Here is a 20,820-nt window from a genome sequence, read left to right as displayed (position 1 = left end):
GCTGATTCACCGGAGTGTCTTCCCCCTCCCCAAACCAGTTCCCTGTGCCAGTCTGCTGTGGGTTTTTGCTGGGTGCATCCCGCAGGGAGAGGAGGGCAGGACACGGGCAGAACTGCCTGGTTGGAAGCAGGGAGGTGCAGCGAATGGATAAAGGAGCTACTTAAACCACTGTTGCTACACAACAAAAGCTATTTAAACCAGCAGTTACAATCCCAAGAGATGTGTCTGGCCAGTCATCTGTGCTGGTAGAGAGACCCCACAAGACAGAGGAGTGTGGTGTGCGGGATCTCGTGCAGAGCTGGGCTGTGCGCTGAGTTTAGCGGATGTCTATGCCCAGAGCTGCGGCGTTTCCCAGCCGAGGGGCAGATTACAGAAAAACTTTGCTCAGTCTGTAGCAGAACCTTCTCTCCCCTTGTAGCCTGTACGCAGCTCTTCCAGATGTGGCGGTCTACTTAATTACAGAGGCTTTGGTTTTGTCATGTCCCTGCCTGGTACTCTTCACCTCTCGCTTCAGAGGAGGCTTCCTTGCAGCATGAATGTGGGTGAAGACTCTCCTTTACCGTGTGATTTCTCATGGGGCGATTTCTCATAGCTGCTGCCTAAAACATCACACGTTTGCATCTCTGGGCGCTTGATGTTAATGGGCTCTTTCTGATACCATAGGAAATCCAGTGGAAATTCTTCTTCAAGTCTCGGAGAAATGGTTTCTGGCACATTTCGAGCCACACCCACCTCCACGGGTAAGACAGAATTTTATTTAAGGAAACTCTTGCTCTTTCTAATACTTCTATTTTAAAAACCGTATATGAAAAATGTGGGTTTCCCCCCCTTGCTGAGTTATTAAGACGTTTTACAGAACACTTGCGTGCGGAGGTGGAGAAAGGCATCTATTTCTAGACATGCGATAGTTGCTAAGGGACTGGGAAAAAAATCTCGGGAAAAGTGGGAGCTGCCCCAAAACGGAATAGATGACCAATTTAAACAGGGCTGACCAAAAGGGAGGCGCACTGAGAGAAATCGAAAGCGCATTGATAACGGGATTTTTGTTTGCAAGTGTTACGGTCGTTATACACAGTCTGTGTTTTTTAACCAAACTCTTATTTGGTCTTTTAGCAAAACAGAAACAAAAAGTGGTAAGTAGTACTTTCATTTTCATTTTATTTTATTTAATTGTAATACACAACTCTCAGGATTTTCATATAGGTCTTCCTTGGTTAATGATCTGAAGGGTTGTTTTCTTCTTCTAGACAGAACATGTTCCCCCGTATGATGTAGTACCGTCCATGAGACCTGTTGTCTTGGTGGGTCCGTCGCTGAAAGGCTATGAGGTACGTATTCCAGGTATTTGCAATTAGTTCGCATGCTCTTATCTATAATCTTCCTTAGTACACTCAGTGTGTGTGGTCCAGTGCAACTGGTTTATGATAATTCGAAGTGATCTTAGCTTAAATAATTGTCAAAAATACTATATAAGAACTAAGAGCATAGTTAGCACTTCGCACCAGTTGGGTGAGATGATTTTTTTTCTGCCTTGCAAGAGTGTCTCTTACTTGCGATGTCTCAGCTGAAGGGTAGGTAACGTAAGTACACCAGTGCTCTCTTTGCACTTTTACTGCTTTAAACACAGTGCATGTCTGTTATTTTCAGTATAGTTATTCTTGCTTAAATCAAGTAAGAAAAAGAGGATTTGTGTCCTCTACAAGAAAAATTTGGAGCGGTCAAATTAACTAGCTAGGCTTCTGTACACATGTAGAATCATAGTCAAACTAGCACATGCTTTCAACTTAATTACCTAAAATTTTGAAGAAACTTCCCCATTGTTCTCCTTTTTTCACTTAGAAAAACTTGACATCTTCCCATGAAATTCCATGTTGGCAGATGAAGTAGCTGGGCTATCGCAGCGTATTCAGTTCTCCAGCACCTGAAACTGAATATGGGAACTAATGATTATTATTTCAGCATGTTTTCTTGATGTGTTGGGGTGTTTTTTTTAAGATTATTAGTATATTGAAATATATATGTAAAGAAACCTTTAACCTTTCTAAGTTATTTGCCTCTGTTCAGCGTGGAAGTAGGTACGATAACATGCACAGATAAAGAGGACACCCATTTTTCAAGGCTGCTGCAGATTCAAATGAGCATTTAACGCGTGCTAAACGAGCATAGGCTTTTAGCCGGGCATTTTAGTGAACTTAACCATCTGTTAAGTGTTTTGCTGAATTAGGAACTAAATGAACATGAACATAAAATCAAAGATACACTTCATTTAGCTTAATTAATGTTGTTAGTACTTTATAGGATATTATTAAAGATATTGGAATGGTTCTTTTTGGAAGATTACAACATGGTACCATTATTAGCATAATGCCATGTTCTTGCATTGGTTTTTTTGTAAGAGTGATTGAAAGTGTAGTTTAGCAAAGCAGGTACTTCATGTTCTTCCTCTCTGCCTTTTAATTTTATGGTGATGTTTCTTGGCAGGAGTAAATTTCATCCATTGACTTCCATGGTGCTGCACCACAGAGTAATTTGCCGAGGGACTCTCAAGTTCGGAGGGGAGAGAGGCTGTTTTGTAATACAGACCTCCACAAATATGCCGTCCTGCCTTTCTTTAAGAAAGTAATACTAAACATGACATCTTGAAAATATAAAGGTGTATTAATAGCAACACAGAATATTAATTTCAATTACAAATAGGTCTACATAATAGAAAGGCATTGATCTTACTTCACAACCTACATGGGCAAATTCTTTTGACTTTTTTTTTTCGGAGTGAATTCTGAGGGAACCATTTTGAAAGATAACCTAGGAGAAACAAACTGCCAGAGGCCTGGGGGCTTTGATTAGGTTCCTGTCTAGACTGGTAGATAATAGGTGTCAGCCTGAGTTGTCCTGAGAAGGACAAGGAGCTCATTCAATAAAACAGATGACAGCTGTTGGGGCTGCGCGTCCCTCGGATGCTTTACCATGTACAGGAACGGAAGCATCCATTTTTTCTGCTTGTACGCCTCTCTGAGAAAAGTTTTTCTCTTCTGTTAGAACAGTCATCCAACACGATAAATCTTGTATCTGCAGTATTAAGCCGGTTCTAATAATGTTACTGTAGGAAAAAAAACTAAATCATCCATTCAACCCGAATAGTCCCATATGATTCTGACATGTTCTGAAGCCTGCTGGGAATGGTGTTGCTGCGGAAGGTGGTGAGGTGTGCTCTAATGCTTCAGTGCGAGTCAAGACAAGAGCAGAAAGAGTGACAGCTCTCACATCCTCCGTTCCGCATTTTGGAGAATGAGTCAGAAAACTTGCAAGTATTTATTACAAAGCGTGCTGCCAAGAGCATGAAAATTAAATGATTGCCACCTGTAAAAGGTATTGATTGTTGGCAGTATCCTTACCTTCTACTTACCTCTTTTCTTCCTTTTGACTTCTTTTTCTCCCTGTCAATCCTCCCTGTTCTATCTTCCTCACCTCTGCAAAGGTGACAGACATGATGCAGAAAGCTCTCTTTGACTTCCTGAAGCACAGGTTTGATGGGAGGTGAGAAATACTGTCCTTTTCATGCTTTCCCCCCCATGTGTTACTAACATTTTACTGATTTTTTTATTTTTTTTTTTAATGCAAGAAGTTTGATGCATGTTCAAAACTGATTTACTGGCTTCGTATCAGCACTGAAATGCAGCCAGCTGTGGGGTGGAACACAGCTTATGTATTACTAGACGTGCATGTATCTTCATATCTGCTGTGTCTGTAGTGGGATTTCTTAGCTTTAACAGAATAATTCTGCCTCGGTATCTTACCAGCCTGAAGTTACAGGAGAAATCTAGATGAAAGGTAACTGGGGCCCATGAAAAGTGCCAAAATATCTTTAAATACGTCGTTACCAGGCTCAAGTTTTTAACGTTGCCCTGGGAAGCAGGCTGTGCCCTTTGTTCAGCCGGGAGTCGGAGGGAATGGTGCCACCCGGTGAAGAGCCCTTTCGGCAGAGCCCGGCTCCTGGCTCGCTGTTGGCCCTCGTCCTTCCCTCCGGAGCTCCCAGGCCGCTGCTCTGCAGCCTGAGCCACCTGCATGTTGGGGAAAAGGAACCGAGTAGATTGATTGCTTTTTCAAAGAGCTCTCCAGTTCCTTTTGTGGGTGGAAGAGTTGAGAAAGCATGACTGCACGTGAAAGTACAGTTTTATTCACAATCCTTTGGGCACATGAAAATTTCTTAACCATTGGATACGAGTTGTGTGCTGCTGGACCAGCTCAGCCAGCCGCTGAAGTGTGCAGACACCAAATAGTAAGTGCCTCTTGGTTTTATTTTGAGGTTGCTCTATTTGGGCTGGGTTCATTCCAGCACCTTTTGTAAAGTTCCGGGCTCCTGTACAGCAGGATGTTCTCTAAATAAAACTAGTCACACCTTAGTCCTGAAATAAATATCGGAAACGGAAGATTTCAACAGGGTGCAGTAACGGTGCTTCGGACCGACACCTAAGAAAAACTCTTAAATATTCTCAGTAGTCAAAAATACTTAAAAGGGGAGTTTGAGGAAGGAAATGCTGAGAACTAAAATATAGAAAAAAGTGTGTCAGAACTTTAACAATTGTAAGGAGGGTTCATCTTGTTCAGCTGGAACACAGAGAATATTTCCTGATGAGCTGTGAGAAGGATAATTTGGATTTCTTTGCTGGGAACGTAGGCTTGGTCCATGGCATCTCTTCTTTTCCACTGGAGCTCGTCAGTAGTCGTAGGTGTCTGCTGCATCTTTGGGACGTTCTGCCCTTCTCTCATCCTAGTTTGTTCAGTGTATTCTAACTGTGAAGAGGAGCTTATACTGTGCTAGCTGGCATGTGACAGTAAGTCAGGTTTGAAAATACCTAAAACATTGGCACTGGGAGAGTGAAAATAACAGTGTCTGTTGTTTAGAAGAGGTGGAGTAGGATTATGGTCAAGGTACCTTTTTGAGTGCAATGAGGAGATGGCGGTGCTGAACTAACCCATCAGCAAATTAGACAAAACATTTAATGATCAACTTCTGTGCAAAATATCTCATCTCCTCCCCTCTTTTTAATTGCCCAGCTCAAGTGATTTTAGCAGATCCTAAAAACGTAGTGATTGACTTAAAACCTGACAGATGAAGCACCGTACGTGGCAGCCTGCAGTTAAATTACTGTTTTTCTGCGCTGTTCACGTGTCCTCCTGGTGCCTCCTCTCCCCGCTCCGGAGCAGTGGGACCGCTCTGGTTCCAGTGCAGCTCGCTCCGTGAGCTCCGGTGCCCGTTTGCATTAGGTGTAGGTACAGAACCTCAGCATATGTTCTCTTCCAGCTGTTGGCATATGTCTGTCAGCTTTGCATATGCTGACGGTAACTGAGAGTCATTGTTTTTGGTAGGAAACCATGGCAACGGGAAGTGATAAGTCATCTCCAGTTGCCACGACGTGATTGCTATGAATATATCCTTTATGAGATATATTTTTATACCCTATATGAGAATGCACTCAGCAGAGGCCTGGTCCATGAGGATAAGCAGTGTCTAAATACAGAGAAGAAAAGGTGAGGCACGCTTCGAGGTACCCCTTTAGGCTGCTTAGTGCGATGGGAGGCAGCACTGTGCCTTGCCCTGCTCTCTGTCATTGCCCCACCGTGCCCTTGGGCTGCGCAGAGGGATAAAGGGAGAGATTCTGCCTGGAGTGAGGTATTTTTGGGAAATCCTATTGCCATTAGCAATATTGGCAACTACATCGGGTACAAGTATGAAATTTCAGCTCTGAAAAAGTTAAATGCCACAAGCAAGCTGATACAATTGACTTTAGCTCTGAGTATCTTTAGAAAAATGAATTAAATTCCTTTTCAGGCACCTCAGCTGCTCCTTGGTCCTTCTGCCAGGTTTTATGGCTTTGCAGTCTTTCTCCTCCCCTCCCCTCCTTTTCTTTTTTTTTTCTTTCCATCTCTTTGGCAATTTTGTGACAGTTCCACATTAGCAAGAAGGGAAATGACTGTCCAAGGGAGGAGCTTTTCAAAAGACTTCAGTAAGACTCGAACTAGCAGGACTCCTTCCCTCCCTCTGAACACACTTGGCGTCTGTCGGCTCCCTTCGTAACTGCAGCATCCTCTCCTGGGCGGTGAGCTGAAGGAAGGGCCGGAGGGCTGCGCTGGGCATGCCTGCAGAGAGGGGTCTGCTGAAGCTCGGCTGGCACGAGGCATTTGGGGAAGGGCTGGTGCAGAGGCTCTGGCGGCATCGTTTTCCTAATGCCTTGTGTTTGGTCACTCTTGCGTAGACCAAGCCTGACTCTAGACACCGTGTAAACAAAACACAGCAAAGGCACCTTTTTTTTCTTAATATCTTTCAGCAACACTGGTACTTAGGATTACTTCTTACTCAGGAAGACTGAAATGCTTCTTGTATCTAGCACAGTAGGTGAGCATTTCTGGTCCTTCCGCTGTTACACCACTCCGATTCCAGCTGTCAGAGGTCTGGGACCTCCCCGAGCCAGAGGTGCAGTCTGGACCACCATGTTTTGTAGTCACCTCTAGACCCAGAAGCCATTAATTTCTCCCATTTCTTTTTTAAACTCATTTATACTTTTGGTCTCCACAGTATTTTCTGGCAATACATTTATTTATGTATTATGTAGAAAAATTACTTGCACTTCTTTTTAACCCTCCATCTGGTAATTTCATTTAGAGCTGCATAAATCTTACGTTGTTTGGAATAGCTGCTAGTCATTTCCAGCTTGCTTTCTTTTCTTTATTTATGGCTCTTCGGCTCATCGCAGTCCTCCTAAATAGATTTTACATGAAGTGATTGTGGGTCTTTGTTTTATAACCTTTTGTCTCTTGTCAGCTCACTGACAGATCAAGTGAAAATAATCACCTTCCTTAAGTTAAAGAGGAGGCTCCAGCAGTACAGATAGCTGTGCTCAACTTACTTTTCTCCTGTTCCACCACGAGCCAAGTCATTTAGCCCATCGGCGCAGCTCCGGGTCTGGAAAAGGAGAGTGCGTGTTGCAGGACCAGTCTCCCAAAGCGAGCCGCTCTGTTCAGTGACTCCCGGGCACTCAGATACGAGTGACGCGGTCTGCTGGGATGTCCAAACACGACCCTTCCTCACCTCTCAGCAACGTCAGCTTTAATCAATGGTTTAACCGTCTGGGAAGAGAAGTGCTGTTACTGTTACGACGCTGTTGCTCCGTATGCCCTAAGACTCGCATTACTTGTAGTGTAAATTCGTGCAGGAGATGAGTGAGTTGGGGAGGAGAAAAGTTAACTAATGCATTAAGTAGAATAGCAGAAACTATACGCCAGGATCTACAGTAGTAGGGAATAGAAAATACTTTACAATTATGCAGCATTTCTCTTTAGTTATTCTTTAACGATGACATAACTCAGCTATAAAACATGTCAGAGTGGTATTTTTATTGTATTTGCACTTTGGAATGGAATGTAGCTGTAAATCATGCACAGTGCACTGAGAATTTGACTACTGTGTTTTTGTTCTGTCCTGTGTTCTTACTCATAGGATATCAATAACTAGAGTGACAGCTGACATTTCTCTTGCTAAGAGGTCTGTTCTAAATAATCCAAGCAAGAGGGCAATAATTGAGCGGTCAAATACAAGATCCAGTTTAGGTAAGACATTGACACAGATGTCATTCTGAACGCATTTACGTACTGGAGGAATGTGGCAGGATTTCAGCCTTCGAGACGTCATCAGTTCTGCAACTTTAAATGTGTCTACAGCATTTTAATGTATAATTCTGAATTTCACGTACTCCAATGGCGGACAAATTTTGCCTGACTGAGGAGTGGCAGCAGAGCACCATGTGCTGTGTTAGCCTCGCCTTAAGCCTTAACCTGGGCTAGAGCAAGCAGTATTTTAGTTATTATTTGCAAAAGATGAGTTAGGGGCCTGCAGTCAGAATATAGGTTCAGTGCTGGTTCCTCCCAAGGTGAGTTGGCCTCACAGCTCCCCTGTGCTTTTAACTCCACATCACAAGGTGCTGGAGAGGTTTCACCTCGCCCGGTCAAGAAGCAAACATGTTCTCATTCCTGACCCTGGGACTGGGTCTGTATTTTACGCTGAACAGCTACAGCTCGGTTTTCCTGCCTAGCCATGAGAGCAGAGACTGGGGTCTGGGTCTTCCCACTCGCTCCGCGCAACGGCATGGCTGCTGGGTTACGCTGGCCTGGTGAAATTTTCTCTTTCACAAGGGTGGAAATTTGGGTGTAGTCCATGTGTGCCAGTCCCCCGGTCTCTGGATGCCATCCCAGGAGGTAGAAGGGGTTTGCTTTCGGTCTTCTCGGGAAGAAAAGGCTCTTAAACCAATTCTCTGACATCCTGAGAGACTCTCTGAACTAGAGGCGTAGGTCGCTGGACACTACACTTCTAGTTGGCGTTCTAGTACAGGGGCAGGCACCCCAAAATTAAGTGCTGCGAGGGTGAGTACTAATCTCCTTGTGCCTGTGAACACATGTTGCTCTGTGGAACAGCTCTTAGGCGAATTAAGTGCATGTGAGTTGCTGACATACAGCTCTTTTCTACTTTGGTGGTGTAACTTACAGGCTTCCATTGGCACTGAGTTTATCTATTTAAAATTCATCACATGCATGCGCGTGATTAAGAAGGATCAGAACAATGAATATCAGAAATACAATTTACATGGAAATAAATTTCTCCTTTTTCTTTAGACAAAAGTGCTTTGGTGTGAACATTGCCATTAGTGTCTTCTTAAATAATACCCTATCAATTATTTATCATAAACAAATTTTTGTGGTTATAGATTAGGAGGTCACAGTTCTGCTTTTCATACAGACTCTTGATTAAGTTAAATCAGAATTGCAGTCCGAGAACAAAAAAATTTTAAGGACTATCAATACATCACTTGCTGTCTGAAATAAAAAAATCTTATGCCTCCTAAGCTATTTAGCAGATTTGGAAAATATGCTTAAGTCTATTTTGTGTTGATAGTAACATGCATATAATTGTACTCAATGTTTAAATACATTGATATTATAAATTAACACAGTATGTATGTATTTTCAGGCAACAGAATTATCTCCAAGGTAATATTTATTTTAAAAATTGCTGTAACAGGTTATTTTATGGAAGTTACATTAATTCACATCCGAAGTTCATATACTGAATGCATACAGTCCGTGAAAACAAAGGGGTGATGGTATTTTTCTCTAAGTAATGCTGGGAGTAATGCTGGGGTTGAATGGCTTTCACCTGTTTTGTTTTCCTTTACTAGCTGAAGTACAGAGTGAAATCGAAAGAATCTTTGAGCTGGCAAGGTCCTTACAACTGGTTGTCCTAGATGCAGACACTATCAATCACCCTGCACAACTTATCAAGACATCTTTAGCTCCAATTATTGTCCATGTTAAAGTGTCTTCTCCGAAGGTAATGTATCTCACCCTTAAAATATGCGCGTTTGAGAGGGACCTGGCAGGCAGTGTGGGAGTGAGCGGTGTGGTATCTGCTTCTGAAGAAATTAAGAGTGAGATGAAGAGAAAAAAAGTGAAATTTTTAGATCAAGGGCTTGACAAGGGAATTTCTGATGCAATTCCTTTTTCTGCCTTAAACCTTAATCTAACCTTAGGCTGAGCCTTAGACGAGGCACCCACCGATCCAGTACACAAAAAAATTCCTGAGGAGCGAATTCTTTCTGTAGCTCTCAGTTCCCCCTGGCAGTCCCTTTGCAGCCCCCCTACGCCAATGCGGCCATAGTTCTGGGTTGTCTCTCTACAAGCCCTAACCTTAGGCTGAGCTTCAGAGAAGACACCCGGCCCTTTGCCCACCTCCCAGGCAGTTAATGATGGTTGTCCGTTGATCACAAAGCCTGTCTGCTTTTCTCTGTGGCTTCCGCCTGGGGCATGTTGATAGACCATCCACAGCTGGGTCTGGGCCAGTGTGGCCAGGCTGCTGGCCAGTTCCTGCCACGGAGCGTCAGTGTGACTGTTGCTCAGGAGCACAGCATGGACCCCACCGTGACCATGGCTGTTAGTGCAGAAGAGGGCCTGGAGTCACGATGGAGACACAGCGATGGTGGGATTCTGCCCAACACCTGCTGGAGTGACCACTGTGGCACATCGGAGATGTCCGCAGAGAGGCATGCGCCAGTTCTTGGTGCAGGTGACCAGCAAGTGATGGGGGAGGTTCTGCTGGACCTGCAGAGGAAAAAAGGAAGAACTGGACAGAGTTGTGAAGGTGCAGGACAGCCTTGGCTGCAGCAACCGTGAGATGGTGGAATTTAAGATCCTGAGAGAAGTGAGCAGTACAAATAACAGAATGGCCGACCTGGACCCTAGAATTGGCTTGTTTAGGGACCTGTTTAGCAGGATCCCATAGAAGACTCTCTTGGATAATGAAGCAGCTCAGGAGAGCTGTGTGGTCTGAATGGACAGCTTCCGCCAAGCAGAAGAATGATCTGTTCCTACATGGAGCTGGGCAGGAGAGCAGTGTGGATGAACAGGGAGCAGCCTGAGCTCAAACGCAAAAAGGAGGCACACGGAAGATGGATGCGGAGAGAGGCATCCCAGGAGGAATACATCTGGGGGTCAAGTTAAGAAAGCCAGAGTTCAGCTGGAGCTAGGACTAATGAGATCTTAAGGGTAACAAAAAAGGCTTCTGTAAGAACATGGCAAGCAGAAGGAAAGCTAAGAAAAGTCTGGGCCCGCTGCAGTGTGTGGCAGGGACCCACAGCAGAGGAACGTTGATCTGGAGACCACCTAACTAACTGGACATCTGCAAGAGCAAGAGACTGGATGGGATTCGTCTGAAGGAGCAGTCTCATGCCATTGCAAAGCTGTTCTCTATTACCTTTTAAAGCTCATAGTGATCTGGGAAGGTTCCTGATAACTGGGAAAAGGCAGATGTCACATCCATTCTCAAGAAGGGTGAGAAGGAGGATCTGGAGAACTATAGGCCAGTCACCTCAGTCCTCCATGGGAAGGTTATGGAGCATATCCTCTGGGAAGCTGTTCCCCAGCCACATGTGAGACAAGAAGGGGATTGGGAGCAGCCAGCAGGGATTTGCCAAGGGGAAATCATGCCTGACCAACCTGGCTGCCTTTTGTCATGAGATTATGACCCCAGTGGACAAAGGAAGAACATTGGCTGTTGTCAGCCTTTACTTTAGCAAGGCATTGATGTGGTCTTCTTGTAGTACCCTGATGGGCAAATTGGTGAGATATGGTCTGGACAAGTGTGGACTATAAGAGAGATGGAAGGTTGGACAGACTGCCAGGTCCAGGGTGCTGGTCAGAGGTACAAAGTCCAGCTGGCAGCTGGTTACCAGTGGTGTCACTCGGGGGTCTGTAATGGGGCCAGTACAGTCCAACATTTTTGTTAATGACCTTTGTTAATGTCCAAGGTTGTGAACAATACCTAATTCTGGGGCAGGTTAATGTTCAGAGAGCAGGGACCTTGGCAGGCTGGAGAAACGAGCTGTCAGGAACCTCTTGAAGTTCAGGACAGGCAAATACCAAGTCCTGCCCCTGGGCTGGGGCCGGCTGGCTGGGGAGCAGCTCTGCAGCCGGGGGCCTACGGTCTTGGTGGGTAACGATTTGGACCGTTGTGAGCAGTGTGCCCTTGCAGCAGGGAATCAGTCACATGTTGGGCTGTACGAGCAGAGATGGGTCAGTCCGGGCTCAGAGAGGTGGTGAGATCTCCTTGGAAATGTTCAAAACTCAGCTGGAGGAGGACTCGAGCAATCTGATCCAGCTGGCCTTACCTGGAGTGAGGGCTTGGCACAGACACCTCTAGAGGTCCTTCCAACTTAAAAAATACTCTGTTGTTCTATAATTCTGTAATTGTCTTTGAGACTTTACAGATAAATAATTTAGGATTCCTAACTTTTCTGCCCCTTAAATTCTAGTAACGGACACAGGGAAGGAAAATAATAAAAGAGTAATATGAACTATGTGTGTAAAATACCTCCTGTACCCAAAATGCACCTCAGAACAGATTAAGTTACAGCGTTATTGCTACACAACATAACATGCTGCTACTTTTGTGCTGCAGTCAATCCACCAATCCAGTATAATTCTGTATATGTATAATTTTCGTGGTCCTGGAGAAGATTACATTTGTCAAAAATAACCTATCACTACAAGTAGAGTAAAGCAGAATCGCCTTTCTCACTGCATTTGAAATATTTGCAAGGGGTCAAACGTGATGAGAGGGAAATGTGCACAGCTTTCAGGGAGGTTATCGGAAAGGTTTATGCTTATATTCAAGGACAATATTTTATCCCTTTTGTTAAACATAACGGAGAGCTTCTGAACTTGGTAATCCTCTGATGGGATGTCAGTCTGAGCTTTATGGAGATACGTGATCCTTAAACTCACATTTTCCTCTTTTCCTCTGTCAGGTTTTGCAGCGACTGATTAAATCTAGAGGAAAGTCACAAAGTAAACACTTGAATGTTCAGTTGGTGGCAGCTGATAAACTTGCACAATGCCCACCAGTAAGTACAGAAGAAAGGCTAAGTAACTTGTAATATGTGGAGTTTTAAAGATTTCTGCTGCGTTGGTCCTTGATTATAGCTGAGTTCATACGTTACCACGTCACTTTATGGTGATTCAGACAGCCCTGCAGTTGCAACCCTCGATCAGCTTTTATTGCTAAGAAACAAGTTGTTCGATACTTTCATCCTGGTTATCGCCTGTGCTGGGTTTATTACGATCTTTGGCAAGGTGACAGGTCAACAACGACATGTATGGTAAAACTGATGTACTAGGACAAAAGCAAATTACATCATTTGTGAAGCAGTGCTATCTTAAGGTCTCACAGGGCCAAAGTCTCGGACTCCTGGTTTGGGAGGAGGCTGCAGAGAACTTTCCTTCAGCTGTGCAGGGAGTCCAGACCCACCGCCAGTCGTGTGTCTGCACGCACGTGATCCCTGAGCCTCCTGACACAGCAGCGCCTGCAAGCCATTCCGGTTACCTCATGGGAGCGCAGTCTCTGCTCGCTGACCGTTTTATCAAAGATACCGATTACTCACCTTGAATCACCTGCTGCGTAAGGAGCAGAGGTCCCGGAGAGCTGATTAGGCAGGCAGCGCTGTGCAGAAAAGCTGCACGGGTGTTTGGACAGGGCAGCTCAAACTTCCTTTTATTTTCGAAAACCACGCCTGGCTTCCACAACAGAGAAAGCCACTCGGTGGAAAAAAACTTGGATGAGGACTTTGGTCCTCATTGGTCCGGTAACATTGCTCTGGTAGAGCAGAGACTGCTGTTCGTAGCAGGGCAGTGATCAGACAGTCCAGCCTACGGCTCGCTGTATTGCACGTCTTTCTCATGCCAGAGAACTGCAAGGAGAAGTCAGATTAAATCACAGAAATTCAGAATAGGCACCGGGAAGGTTTCCATGATCACACTCTCTGACTTAAAATAGGGCAAGTGCTGACAAAAGAAATGTCTTGGAACAATCTAGGAACAAATTTGGGAGTTGAGATCAGCAGAACGAATGCCCAACCCTAATGGTCAGATAATGCTTCTAGAAAACTTTGCCTTCTGTTACGTAGACCTTAAAGAGATTGCCTTCATTTTGTATGGCTTTTATTCTCGATTCAGATGAAAGTAACAAAGTTCAAACAGCTTTTGTTCTGCAGTAATGATCTACAAAGATTTATTTCCATGAAACTTGGTTTTATTTGCTTCTTAAGATACCAGACTTCACAGCCTCCTCCTCTCTTCTCCCCACTGGCCATTAAAAGATAATTGAGGTATTTCTGGCCACTCCACCTAAATTACAGCAACAGATGTTGCTTTCTAACGGTTCCCATTGGTAGGAATTGAGGCTGAGCCACATCTCCTTTAGGCCAGTGCTCTCACGCCCCTCAGATGTCCCACAGCTGCTGGTGGTGGGAATGGTGGCACTCCATGCAGCGGAAAGGGAGACCTGGAGAGAGCTTTCTCCTTCTCTCTCCTCTTGCCCACTGGTTGGCCTTTGAGGTTTGTTGGTTCCTGCCATCAGGTGGACCTCACCTAATGGCGAGCTGGTGTGTGGAGGCTGCTGGGCTCTGCTGCACCACGGCACCCATCTTTCCTCAGCAGCGTTGCCTCCTCTCGCCTGCGTAGAAGAGTCGGGCCCCTCTGTGGCATCAGGTCTGCCCAATAGTTCTGCCTTGGCTGAGCCAGAGTGGGTAATTCCACATGGATGGACCCGCTTTCTGGAAAAAAACATTTCAAGCTGCTGACACTGCTAGCAAGTTCAGGTTATGTTTACTCAGTAGTTTCAGCTGAATACAAAGTGAGGAATCATTAATGTGGGTCTGTCAAACTTTGAATTTTGCCAGGTTTTGCAATGTTATGGTGTATGTTCAGGCTAGATTCCCACTGGAATGTTAGAAAGCAGAGAAAAAAGTTAATAGGTTTGGCTGAAATGTCTGTCCTCCTTATCTAAAAGTGGAAGGGAGGCATAGAACTTGACCAGAATAGGAGAGATCTGATGCAAATTCCACCTTTGCCTGATATAGAGCAGAATTAAAATAATCCAGAAGGGCGCTGGCGGTGGTGTGTGTATGTGGGAGGTACATCTCGATTTTGCCAGTTAAATACACTTTTTGCAGTGCCCTCTGTGCCCCAGACAGCTTGCCGTCTCCCCAGCGGGTGAGGATTTCGCAGCCGCCCTCCTGCTGTCCCTCTCGCCCCGCCAGCCCCCCTCGCAGCCGTCCAGCTGTCCCCAGGGGTAGATGGTGACTGCGTGTGCATCCACCTGGTTGTGTCGCTGCAAAGACCTGTAAGCTTCTGGTTACAGTAACTGTAGATGGTGTTCCTCGCTGTCTCACCCTTGTTTTCCACTTCGGGCAGCACTGAAAGATCTTCAAGCCATCTCTTCTGGAGAGCTCAGCTATATTATGTTTCTCACATGTAATTTTCTACTGAATTGTTATCTCTTAAAATGATGACGGAGAATTCCCGTGAGCCATTCAGGTTCCATTAACTAAAACGAAATTGTACATTTTTCTGTAGTACAAAATAATTTCTATAAAAGCATATACCTTCCTAACTCCTAATGGGTGCGAGCCAAGTTAAATGGAGTTGCACCTGCACCCGTCTGAATACGGCTTGTGGTGTTTACACCGAGCTGTCATTCAGCTTACACACAGAACAATCCGCTGCACATTCTTCACATTTGAAAGGTGTATTTATTTTTCCACCTGCACAGAGAAGGCCGTGCATGTTTCACAGCCTCGTTGGCCCTTTATACAGTGATTTCCTCTTATTCCACTTAGGTTTGCTCACATCGGTTGAAATGAGGCAGTTCGCTGCGTGGATTGAAATAAACAGCGTGCAGCAGCAGGATACACGTCCCTGCTTGTTCCTGGCATGGTGGCACTTAGATTGTCCATTCCCGGGATCGAGTAAACTCCTCCTTAACACCCAGTCCTGTAATTGTATTTTGTTGCCTAAGTGAGACCCCACCTGGATAAGAAGAATATTTCCAAATTTCAGAGTGTCCAGATTGCAAACATATAACCGTACTTGCTCAGAGGCTGCCTTCCACTCTGACTTGCGCAACAGCCTTCTGCAGAAACCATCCCATCAGTTTTGCCCCGTTTGATCTCAAGAAAGTCATTGCTGACTTAGAGCACTCAAGGGGAGATAAGAGTCTTGGTTAAGTTTAAATTAAAGGACCAAGTCGATCCATGATTTAATTAAGTAAAAGTATACTGCTAAGACCAAAGACACTGCTGTCTGTCTTGGGCACTGTGACCTGCTTCATCCGTTTTGCAGCTCAAATTCCTGCAAGAGGAGTGTTTGTTTAAAGTGAAGATACTTGAAAACCGTAAAAACCTCATTTTTTTTTCATTTGCTGAGAGCCAGCCTTAAGTAATCAGATGGTGCTGTATGTCTAGACATTTTAAAAATAGCTGTCTTTTTTGGCATATTTAAGTTCGGGAACCGCTTTCATTATTAATTCCTTGCTAATCTTTCAGGGATGCTGCTCAAGCCAGTGCTAAGCATGTCTGTCACTGCCTGACTCCGTTAAGCAGGAACGGTGGCTCAAGGGAACACAAACTGTACTAACCATACAGCTTTAGATACAGTGGTCATATACAGTTCCTTGTGATTATTTTTTTTAACGTTTGGATCAGGGATCACATGCTAAGAGAGGGTACACATCCCTCTGGTCTATTTGATATAACCTAAAAAATACCAGAAATTACAGTCCAGCAGAACTAACATGCATTGGTTATAATGAAAAATACCCAGTACACCAGATATATGTACAAGTTCAGATTCCTTTTCAGGTCCATTTCCATCCTTGTGGTTCTCTCTGGGGCATCTTTTCCCCCAGAGCCTGAGCTTACCTCCCCTGACCCCCAGGATTAAGATGCAATTTGGGATTGTCCTTCGCGGTACTAACGAACTGTGGGCTGTGCCTGAGGCTCGGTCCCTCTTACACTCCCTCTCCCGAGCGTCCTGGGGGAAGGAGGATGCCTCTGGAGTCAGGACCATTTTATTTTGTGTTGCTAACTTGGGGTAATGCACCCAGAATACTTCACAGTGGTCAGACGGTAAACCAAAAGAAATAGCAGAGGACAGTGGCAACTAATTTTATCTTCTCTTCAGGAAAGAACACTACTTTAATGTATATCACTTAAGAAATACTAGTATATGGAAGTGCTCGTATGGTAACTATTTTAAACATGTTGTAATAAAATACTGCTGTGAATAAAATGCATTGTAAGGAGAACTGGGAAGAAATTGCTTTACTCCATGACCCTTACAAACAGGGATCTCCTTAAAAGACTCTCTCCTCCCAAATTCATAGAAATAGAACAAACACAGTTTAGCTATGAGCAGAACTGTTAAATGCAAGAAAAAAAACTGAGGGCTTTCTCTGTAATTGCTTTTCCCTGTAAAACACTGTAGTGCCCTGGAATCGGGATCCTGCCAGTGTTGCAGCTTTGCCCCGTGACCTTCAAATGACAGCCTGAGAGGCTCACCATTACCAGTCCTGGTGTTATTTTACAGTCAACTGGTACAAAGGTGACAGGTCTACTGCAACTGTTAAAAGTTCTTCTTCCCTAAATTCAGTTTAATTGAGATCCCTGTCAAAATGCCACCTGAAGCTACATACCGTCACAGAACTGGGTGGTTCAGGTGCGTTAGCCAGAGTATTAGCTGTGCCTTTCTTGGAGGTGCGTGAAGGTGCTACTCCGTTAAGAAGGGAAGCCGCAGGCAGCAGTACTGGCATTCCCGTCTCAGATCTCTTTGTCTCCCCTTGCAGCACGTTTAGTGATGCCAATACAGCATTTTGTGAGCTCCCCGAATCAGCCGATCCAGGGTTAAAAAAACCAACTTGAGATACAGTTCCCTAGTTCAGCACGAGGTGGTTGGAGGGGGTTGGAAGAGTATTCATTGACCTGCTTGCTGGTAAACCCCCCCCCAGCTGAAAATACGCCTCGAGACAGAAGTACCTTGCAACCTGCAAAGCTGAGTTTTGTATCGACAGCCAGAGTTGCCCTCGAATCCGCGCGGGGCCAGCTATGCGAGGAACGAGCAGCGCAGGAAAACTGCTTACTAGTCTCAGACCGGAAAATGACAAAATTCATTCTTTATTTAAGAAAATACATATTATATTCCAAGTGTAGTATTTTAATTTCAGTATTTTCCAAAGCAAAGTATATGTAAGCAGACCACATTCTTTTATTTCCTAACTTAACTGTGTTTGAATTACTAACTTCCTGCACAAATGATGATGTGAGTGATATAATGGACTATGTAGTGTATCAACATGTGTTCAAATAGCAAAGGAGGGTGTAAAGGGTATAGATAAATGGAGGAACAAAACCAGCAGCAGTAAACACTGAATTTGACCAGAGGATGTAGTGTTAGGAGTCTTCTTAATAGAAGAAAGCTCCATACTTGCTGGCAGAGGAGGAAACATTTCTCTACCATGCCGATGAGAGAATAAATTAAAAAATAAATAATATGGCTTTAATATTAAAGTAAGTTCTGGACCAGACTTTTGGGCAGAAGGTAGAAGTGTGATCAAAATTTATGGTAAATTTGTCATGCAGTTTTACATCTTATCCTAGAGAGGACAGCTTGGTGTGCATTGGATAGATCTATAAATATGCGGGGAGGAAAAAGTGGCCTGTGGTTTGTATCGGTTACTCTTGACACCTGCAACACTTATTTTTCACTTCCTGTGCTATTTTCACAATATTTTTTTTTTCCACTAAGGCATGAGTTAAGATTAAAGATGAGGTACAGAATTTCACTGCTGAAAATAGGTTTATATTTCTCTCGAGGGACTCGGTTTATGATGGTTTATTATCAGCAGTTGATTACCAATACTTGTTGTGCTGATAATCTAAAAACATTGTCTGCAGCGTATGCCTTTGACTTCTTGGCTAGCAGAGAAGCCACGTGGCTTTGAATTCCCTCCACGTTGTGGGGTCAGTGCCCTCTCTGTGCATTGCGTGGGGAGCAGGTCGGAGGCAAGCGCCAGGACTTGCACTGACGGTCGGGGACTGTCCCCTGGTAACCAGCTCAGCAGGGACAACGGTCCTGCCTGCACGGTCTTGCCCACGTGAGAGCAGAGAGGTGAGACGATCCAGACAGGCGTAAATGAAGAAAATTAACAAACACTGCATGGAGATAGTCTCCGAAGAGTTCCCAGCTGTAGGCAGTGGTGGGATGTCCTGCAGCAGCCTTGCTGAAGCAGAAGTCCTGCTGCTAGCAGAAGTGCACGCTGCGTTCCCTGAAGCGGAAACGGCTTTAGGGGCATGGTCACTCTGGAAATGTGTCCCCAGTGAGGGCGAGAGAAGCATGCGTGAGTCCCTGGGTCCAAAACCAATGCAGAGCCACCCCTGTGTTACTCTGACATCCTGCTTCGGGTCCTGTCTTAGAGCAAAATAAATTCATTAAAGGAGTCTTGTGCCTTTGGGCATGGCAGGGCTCATGCGCCGTCTAGTGAACCTGGCTGAAAGGATACAGGGACTTCTGAGAGCTTTGGCTCTTGGTCACCTTATAAACCCACTGGTATGATTTTCTTTTGCAATCCCATGCTCTGAATCTTATTTATCGCATTTTAAAGGATTAGCGCGATGAGAATTGTTTAACGTGTCTTTCTTTTGCCCTGTAAGATTGTAACGAACCAAACTTTGTTGTTGTGATCAGGAAATGTTTGATGTAATTTTGGATGAAAATCAGCTGGAAGATGCTTGCGAACACTTGGCAGAATATCTTGAGGCATACTGGCGTGCTACTCACACCACCAGTAGCACACCCATGACTCCTCTCCTGGGGCGCAATTTAGGATCCACCGCACTTTCACCATATCCTGCTGCAATCTCTGGATTACAGGTAGGAAAATCCACTTCAGCCCCAAACCCCGGTGCAGATCAGGTGGGGTTCTTGAATCCGTGGGGAAACAGAGTAATAGGTTTAATATAGCATAACTTATATTTGCTTCGTTAGTCATTATTCACTGTTTGGCCACTGCCAGCAGTAAGAAGGCAAGCCGAGGCCCGTAATCAGTGACGAAGCCGTGAGTCAGCTGAGTGCCGAAGCGCTGTCTCTGCGCTTGCGTTCATGGGGAATGACATGGCCAGGAGTTTTCTGGCAAGGAGTGAGTTCTTGAGGAAGAGTTAAATGGCCCTCTGTCGAGTGGTGTTGCAGCCATATTAGAAAACGGCGCTTTTTTTAATCTGGAAAAAGTGTCATTGCAAATGCGGCCCTGTGAGGTTGAGAATAAGCATGTGCAGTACGTCACAGCAGCTGAGCTAACAGCTACCGTGTTTAAGAATGCAGAACAGCATCTGTAATGATCCCTTTTATTTCTACCCTCATCACTTCACAAAACATTCCCTTTTGGGTGAAAAACTTCCATGCTTGTCTCTTGTATCAGCAAAATGCCTTCACCTTTTTGAGTTCTTTGAGTGTGAATAAAATACATTTTTTTTTACCCATTGAAAAAAATTCTGACCATTTTTTTCCACAGGGATAGCTCAAAAACGGCTGAACTTTGAAACTTCAAACGTGGCATGTAAATAGTCCTTAATGAGAAGTACGTGCTTTACTAAGTTTGAAAAGAGAAAATGGTTTTGCTGAATAGTTATGAATGCTTGAGAAGATCAGGATTGCAACAAACTTTTAAGTCTGAAAGTTTCAGAAGGAGTTGTGTGTGTGTGTGACCTTCCAGGAGTGTGCACTTTCTAATGTACGTCAAAAGTAGAGCTGAGCGAATTGCGTTTAATGAATAATTCACCTGACAAATTTAACCTCTGTTCTGCTTGTAGAGTATCTGGAAGCAGGTAACAACTCTGAAGGAAATGATGCTTTGTTCAGTGTTTTCAATTAACATAAAGCTGTTTTCTCTGTGAGTGAATTGCACTTCACTGAAGGTGCATGATACGTGATACTCACATTTCTAATGCTGTGCTTGATTTTATTAGGAGCAGTAAGTCACTGTTTCCTGACTGGCTGAATGCACAAGCACTGTTCTATTACTAATAACGTGCACATGTAAACTGTTGTTTCCATTTTCACTTGCCTTAAAATTTCAGTTTTCCATCCCTTCATGACAATAAAATACCATCTGCAGAACTTTCACCTCTTCAGTTTCATTTTGAAAACTGGGTGTATCCACAGAATTTTTTTCAGGCATTTATTTCTCTCTGATCAATGGACACCAGCAGTAACTGTGAAATGTTGCTCCATTTACTTAGGGAAAACTCACACTGAAGATGAAAATCACCCCTGTGCAGTGGGCTGGCTGAAGGTATGCGTCACTTAATCCCCACTTCACCCTGATTGTGAAGGCTTAGGTGGGACTTGAATGGTGCTAGTTCTCTGCAGAGGGGTCAAGTTCTCCCT

The 20,820-nt window shown here is 44.4% G+C and overlaps 1 protein-coding gene across 1 annotated transcript in view; it reads left to right on the top strand.

Moving 5' to 3' along the window:
* The window catches only part of CACNB4 (calcium channel, voltage-dependent, beta 4 subunit), a 71,121-nt gene extending 50,647 nt beyond the window's left edge, over positions 1-20,474 (top strand). Inside the window, exons 6-14 of the mRNA XM_009884034.1 lie at positions 664-740; positions 1,114-1,133; positions 1,248-1,328; positions 3,479-3,537; positions 7,499-7,608; positions 9,231-9,382; positions 12,354-12,449; positions 19,123-19,308; positions 19,946-20,474. Of these exons, the coding sequence (XP_009882336.1) occupies positions 664-740; positions 1,114-1,133; positions 1,248-1,328; positions 3,479-3,537; positions 7,499-7,608; positions 9,231-9,382; positions 12,354-12,449; positions 19,123-19,308; positions 19,946-19,951 (787 nt within the window). The 3' untranslated portion in view covers positions 19,952-20,474. The remainder of the gene's footprint in view (positions 1-663; positions 741-1,113; positions 1,134-1,247; positions 1,329-3,478; positions 3,538-7,498; positions 7,609-9,230; positions 9,383-12,353; positions 12,450-19,122; positions 19,309-19,945) is intronic.
* Positions 20,475-20,820: the final 346 nt, after the last annotated feature.

Source organism: Charadrius vociferus, unplaced genomic scaffold (genome assembly GCF_000708025.1).
Source record: "Charadrius vociferus isolate BGI_N301 unplaced genomic scaffold, ASM70802v2 scaffold434, whole genome shotgun sequence".
Taxonomy (NCBI): Eukaryota; Metazoa; Chordata; class Aves; order Charadriiformes; family Charadriidae; genus Charadrius; species Charadrius vociferus.
This window is presented reverse-complemented; position numbering and strand designations above follow the sequence as displayed.